The sequence below is a fragment of the Piliocolobus tephrosceles genome, chromosome 17 (genome assembly GCF_002776525.5).
Source record: "Piliocolobus tephrosceles isolate RC106 chromosome 17, ASM277652v3, whole genome shotgun sequence".
Classification (NCBI taxonomy): domain Eukaryota; kingdom Metazoa; phylum Chordata; class Mammalia; order Primates; family Cercopithecidae; genus Piliocolobus; species Piliocolobus tephrosceles.
In genome coordinates this window covers 58,105,471-58,114,443 of record NC_045450.1, presented here as the reverse complement: position 1 = coordinate 58,114,443, position 8,973 = coordinate 58,105,471, and the positions used below count along the sequence as shown (strand labels likewise).

Sequence of the window (8,973 nt, the reverse complement as noted above, 5' to 3'; positions counted from 1 at the left end):
ATTTTGTTGATCTTTTCAAAAAACCAACTCCTGGATTCATTGATTTTTTGGAGGGTTTTTTGTGTCTCTATCTCCTTCAGTTCTGCTCTGATCTTAGTTATTTCTTGCCTTCTGTTAGCTTTTGAATGTGTTTGCTCTTGCCTCTCTAGTTCTTTTAATTGTGATGTTAGAGTGTCAATTTTAGATCTTTCCTGCTTTCTCTTGTGGGCACTTAGTGCTATAAATTTCCCTCTACATACTGCTTTAAATGTGTCCCAGAGATTCTGGTATGTTGTATCTTTGTTCTCATTGGATTCAAAGAACATCTTTATTTCTGCTTTCATTTCGTTATGTACCCAGTAGTCATTCAGGAGCAGGTTGTTCAGTTTCCATGTAGTTGAGCGGTTTTGATTGAATTTCTTAGTCCTGAGTTCTAGTTTGATTGCACTGTGGTCAGAGAGACAGTTTGTTATAATTTCTGTTCTTTTACATTTGCTGAGGAGTGCTTTACTTCCAATTATGTGGTCAATTTTGGAATAAGTGTGATGTGGTGCTGAGAAGAATGTATATTCTGTTGACTTGGGGTGGAGAGTTCTATAGATGTCTATTAGGTCCGCTTGGTGCAGAGATGAGTTCAATTCCTGGATATCCTTGTTAACTTTCTGTCTCGTTGATCTGTCTAATGTTGACAGTGGAGTGTTGAAGTCTCCCATTATTATTGTATGGGAGTCTAAGTCTCTTTGTAAGTCTCTAAGGACTTGCTTTATGAATCTGGGTGCTCCTGTATTAGGTGCATATATATTTAGGATAGTTAGCTCTTCCTGTTGGATTGATCCCTTTACCATTATGTAATGGCCTTCTTTGTCTCTTTTGATCTTTGATGGTTTAAAGTCTGTTTTATCAGAGACTAGGATTGCAACCCCTGCTTTTTTTTGTTCTCCATTTGCTTGGTAGATCTTCCTCCATCCTTTTATTTTGAGCCTATGTATGTCTCTGCATGTGAGATGGGTCTCCTGAAGACAGCAGACTGATGGGTCTTGACTCTTTATCCAGTTTGCCAGTCTGTGTCTTTTAATTGGAGCATTTAGTCCATTTACATTTAAGGTTAATATTGTTATGTGTGATCTTGATCCTGCCATTATGATATTAACTGGTTATTTTGCTCATTAGTTGATGCAGTTTCTTCCTAGGCTCGATGGTCTTTACATTTTGGCATGTTTTTGCAGTGGCTGGTACCGGTTGTTCCTTTCCATGTTTAGGGCTTCCTTCAGGGTCTCTTGTAAGGCAGGCCTGGTGGTGACAAAATCTCTAAGCATTTGCTTATCTGTAAAGAATTTTATTTCTCCTTCACTGATGAAACTTAGTTTGGCTGGATATGAAATTCTGGGTTTAAAATTCTTTTCTTTAAGAACGTTGAATATTGGCCCCCACTCTCTTCTGGCTTGTAGAGTTTCTGCCGAGAGATCTGCTGTCAGTCTGATGGGCTTCCCTTTGTGGGTAACCCGACCTTTCTCTCTGGCTGCCCTTAAGATTTTTTCCTTCATTTCAACTTTGGTGAATCTGGCAATTATGTGTCTTGGAGTTGCTCTTCTGGAGGAGTATCTTTGTGGCGTTCTCTGTATTTCCTGAATTTGAATGTTGGCCTGCCCTGCTAGGTTGGGGAAGTTCTCCTGGATGATATCCTGTAGAGTGTTTTCCAATTTGGTGCCATTTTCCCCCTCACTTTCAGGCACCCCAATCAGACGTAGATTTGGTCTTTTTACATAATCCCATACTTCTTGCAGGCTTTGTTCATTTCTTTTTCTTCTTTTTTCTTTTGGTTTCTCTTCTCGCTTCATTTCATTCATTTGATCCTCAATCGCTGATACTCTTTCTTCCAGTTGATCGAGTCGGTTACTGAAGCTTGTGCATTTGTCACGTATTTCTCGTGACATGGTTTTCATCTCTGTCATTTCGTTTATGACCTTCTCTGCATTAATTAGTCTAGCTGTCAATTCTTCCACTTTTTTTTCAAGATTTTTAGTTTCTTTGCGCTGGGTACGTAATTCCTCCTTTAGCTCTGAGAGGTTTGATGGACTGAAGCCTTCTTCTCTCATCTCATCAAAATCATTCTCTGACCAGCTTTGATCCGTTGCTGGCGATGGGCTGTGCTCCTTTGCAGGAGGAGATGCGCTCTTATTTTTTGAATTTCCAGCTTTTCTGCCCTGCTTTTTCCCCATCTTTGTGGTTTTATCTGTCACTGGTCTTTGATGATGGTGACGTACTGATGGGGTTTTGATTTAGGTGTCCTTCCTGTTTGATAGGTTTCCTTCTGACTGTCAGGACCCTCAGCTATAGGTCTGTTGGAGATTGCTTGAGGTCCACTCCAGACCCTGTTTGCCTGGGTATCAGCAGCAGAGGTTGCAGAAGATAGAATATTGCTGAACAGCGAGTGCACCTGTCTGATTCTTGCTTTGGAAGCTTCCTCTCAGGGGTGTACTCCACCCTGTGAGGTGTGGGGTGTCAGACTGCCCCTAGTGGGGGATGTCTCCCAGTTAGGCTACTCAGGGGTCAGTGACCCACTTGAGCAGGCAGACTGCCCCTTCTCAGATCTCAACCTCCGTGTTGGGAGATCCCCTGCTCTCTTCAAAGCTGTCAGACAGAGTCGTTCGCGTTTCACAGGCTTCTACTCCTTTAGCTGAGCCCTGTCCCCAGAGGCGCAGTCTACAGAGACAGGCAGGTTTCCTTGAGCTGCTGTGAGCTCCACCCAGTTCCAGCTTCCCAGCGGCTTTAGTTACCTACTTAAGCCTCAGCGATGGCGGGCGCCCCTCCCCCAGCCTCGCTGCTGCCTTGCGGTTAGATTGCCGCAGACTGCTGTGTTAGCAAGGAGAGAGGCTCCGTGGGCGTGGGACCCTCCCGGCCAGGTGTGGGATACAATCTCCGGTGTGCCGGTGTTACAGCGCAGTATTGGGGTGGGAGTTACCCGATTTTCCAGGTGTTGTGTGTCTCAGTTCCCCTGGCTAGGAAAAGGGACTCCCTTCCCCCTCGCGCTTCCCAGGTGAGGCGATGCCTCGCCCTGCTTCAGCTCTCGCTGGTCGGGCTGCAGCAGCTGACCAGCAGCGATTGTCCGGCACTCCCGAGTGAGATGACCCCAGTACCTCAGTTGAAAATGCAGAAATCGCCGGTCTTCTGTGTCGCTCGCGCTGGGAGTTGGAGACTGAAGCTGCTCCTATTCGGCCATCTTGCTCCGCCCTCCGCTTCCTAACTTTTTAATCCCCACATTCTTTATTACAGCAGAAAATAGAAAGTTCCAAAGAAAGGTCTATTTGAGGACAATAGAATGTGGTCAAAACATAAACAGATTTCAGAACGCACTGGTACTTAGATTCCAATTCTAGCAAGTTGGAGTTAAGTAGTAATGAATTGCACAGACAATTCATTTAAGAAGTTTAGCAGTTGCTAGGGGAGATTGAGGGTCAAGGGAGGCTGTTGGGGGGCTTAGAACATTTTACCCTGTGTTTTTATTTGCTGCTGTGAAGCTGTACATTTAGGCTTTCAGAAGCCTTGTTACGATTTTTAATTGCTTCAAAATTATATGTACTGGAAGAGATAGTTGCAAGTCTAGAAAACAGCTTCTGGCATGGGTTAAGGCTTTTCTATCTATAAATTATGTATCTGGTACTAATTAAAATGTTTTCAGTTGCAGAGGGGATCACTGGATGCTTTAAATTTGAATCCACAAAGACCTGGCTGAAATGCAGATCAGGAGGAAAACTGGAGCTTGGAGAAAGCTTTTCCAAATATAAAGGAAAAATAAAGTGAAGATGAAGTCATCGATTTGGAAAGAAACAGAGAATCCTAGTGTGACTGTGACCCCCTGTTTATGTATCTGGGCTGTGGCTAGAAGGAAGAACAAGTGGTTTTGGCAGAAGGCTGCTAGCAAGACGCTATGTCTTTTAAAATCTTCCTGAGATACTTGGGAAGCAACAACAACAACAAACAACAACAGCAAAAGAAAAGAGGGAAGACAGTTAAGGGTGAAATAATTCTACTGGTGGCACTCTGAGGCCATAACCAAGGCAAAGCACTATCCTGACTGCAGACAAAACATGGAAGGACGAGTATTCCTCAGTATAAGGAAGCTGAATTCTCATGGCTTTTCCCGTGGAACTCAAGACAAGGCACTGTTAGTGATACCACATCCACATCCACCATGAATGAAGTCCAGATTTGGATCACAAAGCTGAATAAACTGGATATCATCTTTGGCATAACAGTGGCCATATATTGGTATCTAAAGGATCTGAGTCTGAAGGAAAGATAAACCTAAGTATCAATAAGTTCTGAAATCTGTTTATATCATTACCGATGGGTATACTGTCTGGATAGCAGTGGCTTCACTAGAAATACCTAGAATCTACCCCTGTGGAGAAGGCAGTGCATCTAGATTAAGGTAAAGCCACTGGCGCAGTGCCCATTGCTTTGCCCAATGTATTTGTGTCTGGTTTATTTCCTTATAGGCTCACTTTTCCCTATAAATTGACAGGCATCCCCTCCTGCTGACACTGGACAGTGGCTATTTTGAAGGCTCAGCTGCTTGGCTGTGTGTGCAGGAAGGCTATGCACTTTACCCTGATAGCAGCAAATCCCTGGGGACGAATGGTGCCACAGTCAGGAGTGACGGTGAATTCTTTCGGTTTCATTGAGGATATTTCTTCCTTGGTCCAAGACGGTCTTTTGTGGTCTGCATTCTGCTCGCAATATGAAATGCTTTTATGGCCAAGGCCATCCCCAGGGACACGCAGTTTGAAAGTCATGGGGACCAAAGAAGTATTATTGAGAGAACATATCAAGGTATGAGGAAACCCTGGAAAATAAAATATGACGTGAGAAATTAAAGTCCCCCAACACCTCCCTTGACCCTCAATCTCCCCTAGCGACTGCTAAGCTTCTTGAATGAACTGTCTGTGCAATGCATTGCTACTTAACTCTAACTCATCCTAAATAATATTTTTATTGTTTCATTCCATTAACACATTTTCATTCATTAACATATCTATTCTTTTATTTATGCATTCACTCAATGAATATTTGCTATGCATTTACTATGTGGGAGGTTAAACACCAGATACAAAACAAGCCCCTTGATTGCCATCCAGGCCCTTCTGGGGAGGCAGCCTCTGTTAGTAGTTTGCTGAGTAGTCTTGCAGAAGTGTATTTTGCATTTATTTCTTACATAAAAATATATAGTTTTGCATGGAATGATGCTTGCTCTTTTTATTTGCCAGTGTGTGAAAGAAAAAGCCTGCCTGGTTTTGCCTGCTGGGTGACCCAGAGCTTGCCAAGACATGATAGAGTGTGTCCTGGACCTGACTGGGGATCACGCTCGTAGGGCTGATGACACGGTAACAAAAAATAGCCTTTCCCATGAGAGACTTTACGAACTGCTTTAGAGCCAGCCAGAGACTAACACCTGGCTTTTACCTCTCTTAGACAAAGCTGCTTTGTCATCATATTCAGCTTCGTTCCATGAGGCTCTTCTCTTGAGATGTGGATCTTCCTTGCTTGGCAAGCATACACTAAGCTCTAATTTTCTTTCTTTTCTTTTCTTTCTTTCTTTCTTTTTTTGTTTTTGAGATAGAGTCTTGCTCTGTCGCCTAGGCTGGAGTGTAGTGGTACAATCTTAACTCACTGCAACCTCCACCTCCAAGGTTCAAGTGATTCTCCTGCCTCAGCCTCCTGAGTAGCTGGGATTACAGGTATGTGACACCATGCACCACCACGTCCATCTAATTTTTGTATTTTTAGTAGAGACGGGGTTTCACCATGTTGGCCAGGTTGGTCTTGAACTCTTGACCTCAGGTGATCCACCTGCCTTAGCCTCCCAAACTGCTGGGATTACAGGCGTGAGCCACAGTGTCCAGCCACTAAGCTCTGATTTTTGATTCCCAAGGTAGCTATTGAATCTGACACCACTTTCAGAACAAGAAGAATAATCTATAGACACAGAAGAACAAAAATGCATATTTCTACTGGATGGAAATGCTACTCTCCTACCTTGAATTCTGCTGTAATAAAATGTACTTGGTCTCTTGGAGTAATGACTGTTGCTGTCAGGGGTATTTTGAGTTGATCTACTTCTGCCTCATGTCTCAGTTTTTGTCTACACATTAGGCCACTGGAGGAAACACATTCATGTATCCTTTGTGATAACACTCCTGCCAACCTACTTGGAAGATATCTTTCATGGAAAAAGAACTGTGAGATTGAATGCACTTGAAGGGTTATTCTTCGAAATTCCAGAGGAATTGCTTGAAAGTCAGTTTCACAATCATGCTACATGTGAGTTTCCTGAACTTACCAAATAACGACTCTTGAAACTGTAGATGGCTTACTCTTATTTGATCTGACCACTTGTGAGTTAGATGTTCTGTGAATGTGGAGTATATTATGGAAAGTGGGTTCTATAAAGATTCACGTGGGTCTTCCAAACCATTGCTCAGACTGCTTCCTTAAAGCCAGAACTTTTTCACAGAATAAAGCCAATTATGACCTTCTAGTTACAACAATTTCTTGTACTAGTACCTGTAATATCCCATATTGCCTGTCAAGAAGCCTAAAGGAAGGGGATGCTGATTTGTTAAAGACTGAAGGTCATTAATAAGAATGTTATTCCTAGGTTTCTAGTTGCAACCAATCCTAATACTATTCTACCTACAGTTCCATCTGAATGCAAGTACTTTACAGTTGTAGACCTCTATGCTCTCTTTTTCAGTGTCTAGTAAATAAAAAGTCAATATTTATCTGCCTTCTCCGCAAATAATTAACAACATAATTGCACGGAATGTCTCAAGGATTCACAGAGGCACCTGATTTTTCTCCCAATACTTGTATAATGATTTAAAACACAACATTCTCAAGAGGTTCAATTCTCCTTCAAGATGCTAACTTTCACCTGACCTAAAAAGCCCTGAAGAAGAGCAGCAGAAACTAGCAGTGGAAGATCACGAGGCTGTGAAGGAAAAATTACAGTTCTTTAAAAATACGGTCTATTATTTGGAACATGACCTTTCTACTAAAGAATGGACCCTATCTAATGAGAGTATTAAATTGATTCATCAACATGCAGGACTAAACACTAAATTATAATTGAGAGACTTTGGGGGATTCATGGAATATTTTAGACAATGGATTTTTAATTTTTTTAGTAGAGTAAAAATCTCCACAAAGCAAAGGGAACTGTGTTGGCAGATCATTACGCAAATCAGGTGGCATTTTTGTCATTGTCCATAGACATAATTCGGAATATGGGAGATCAATAAGCACATATATCCAACTCATTTTGGACATATAAAATTTAGCCTCAGATTTAGAAAACAAACATTGCCTAAAATTGGGAACCTCTGTTCATTCCAATGGTCTCTGGAATACCAACTATGTCCCCAAATCTAAGATGGTCTTTGACAAAAACGTTTTACCTACGGTAAAATAGAAGAGATGAAATAATCTCTGAATAAGAATCAATGGGGAAATTTCTCCTCTGTAGCTGGGGATGTGGCTGGCTCCTGCCTCACTTCCTGCTACTATATCCAGAAACATTGTACAAGTGGGTTGTGGGTCTCTGGAATATATGTGGACTGGGCCCAAATCACAAAATTCAGAATATACGCTTGTAATTATAAATTCTTTGGATGGGTTTGAGCCTTTCTGTACAGAAAGATCACTGCTATGACTGTGACTAATAAATTGTAGACTATAATTTTCCCTCCTGGGGAATGCCACCTTACACTACAAGAGTTAAAAAGAACTTTATAGTGTGTTAGCCCTTTGATAAAAATTTCACAATCCACAATCTTTGGGAAATGTAAAGCATAAAAATAGTATTACTGATCTTACGTTGGCCCAGTTCTCTGAGGTTCTCATCATTCCTTGATGAAGAATTTTACCTTTAGCTCTGATGGCCATCGGATCTGATAAGCTCCCTCTGTAACTCACAGACTATTCACTTTATGAAATAATAACTAGAAGATCCATGTGATTACAAGTATTTCATCAATTTGAGTCAACCTTGCTTCATGCAGACATAAAAAAATATTGTGAGAACCAGTTCATCTCTAAGTTTAAGAAGACTTCCCTACAATCCCACCCTCAGAAGTCCTCCCCTCTTTCTACCTGAAGAATGAGTACCCTGAAAAATACACCAATGAAGGTCTTCTTCAGAGCCTTCTAACAACTGACCTTGCAGTTAAATTATGAGGTGGATATCTGAGGAAAAAGATGCCCATGGAAGCTAAATTATTGGCTGAAGACATGTTGAAAAATACTCTCACTGGAGATCTCAAATAGAGGTTTTCTAAAAAAACAGAAAAAACCTTCAGAAGCAGATGACCCTCAGAAATAGACTGCTATTTCAAGTCCCTTAGAACAAGCAGACTTTACCCACAGCAGATAGCTTCTGCTCAAGACTGATGGGATGAGATTTTGTTAGATGCCTGACATTACTGATTCTCACACTCTCCTTTGTGTACTTTTGTTTTTATCATTTTGCCTTTTTACTCCTTGTTTCCTATCTCAAGGTTATACAATTTTGATACACCCTGTGATGTCTCCCTTACTGTTATCGACAACTTGTTTTGGGCATGTTTTGCTCACACCTACTATGATCTCTTCTGCCAACCTTTCTAAGATCATTCTGTGATCATTACAATCTGGTTTTGCTCCCGACTCCCTACTTTACACCCTCATAAGGTCAACTTAGATATTTCTCTTTGAGCTACATACTGCCAGTTTATATCAGTGCCACAGAAGAGACACCGGTAATGCATCTTTCGATGCTTTATCTGAACAACTCTGTCCCCAAATCCCAGATAGGTTATCATATTTTGTAATAACTTCTTTGTCCCATTATTCAATGGCCGAGTTCAATAAATACTTGGAGGTTTTCAAACTCCTTATTTTCATTCAACACATCCTTGTACCTCCTGAAAAATAGTGGGTTTGCAGATATTTATCTGG

The 8,973-nt window shown here is 41.5% G+C and overlaps 1 protein-coding gene across 1 annotated transcript in view; it reads right to left on the bottom strand.

The window, feature by feature from the left end:
- The window catches only part of HYDIN (HYDIN axonemal central pair apparatus protein), a 390,515-nt gene that overhangs the window by 265,465 nt on the left and 116,077 nt on the right, over window positions 1-8,973 (bottom strand). Inside the window, exon 13 of the mRNA XM_023210374.1 lies at window positions 4,590-4,825. Coding sequence (XP_023066142.1) covers window positions 4,590-4,825 — 236 coding nt within the window. The remainder of the gene's footprint in view (window positions 1-4,589; window positions 4,826-8,973) is intronic.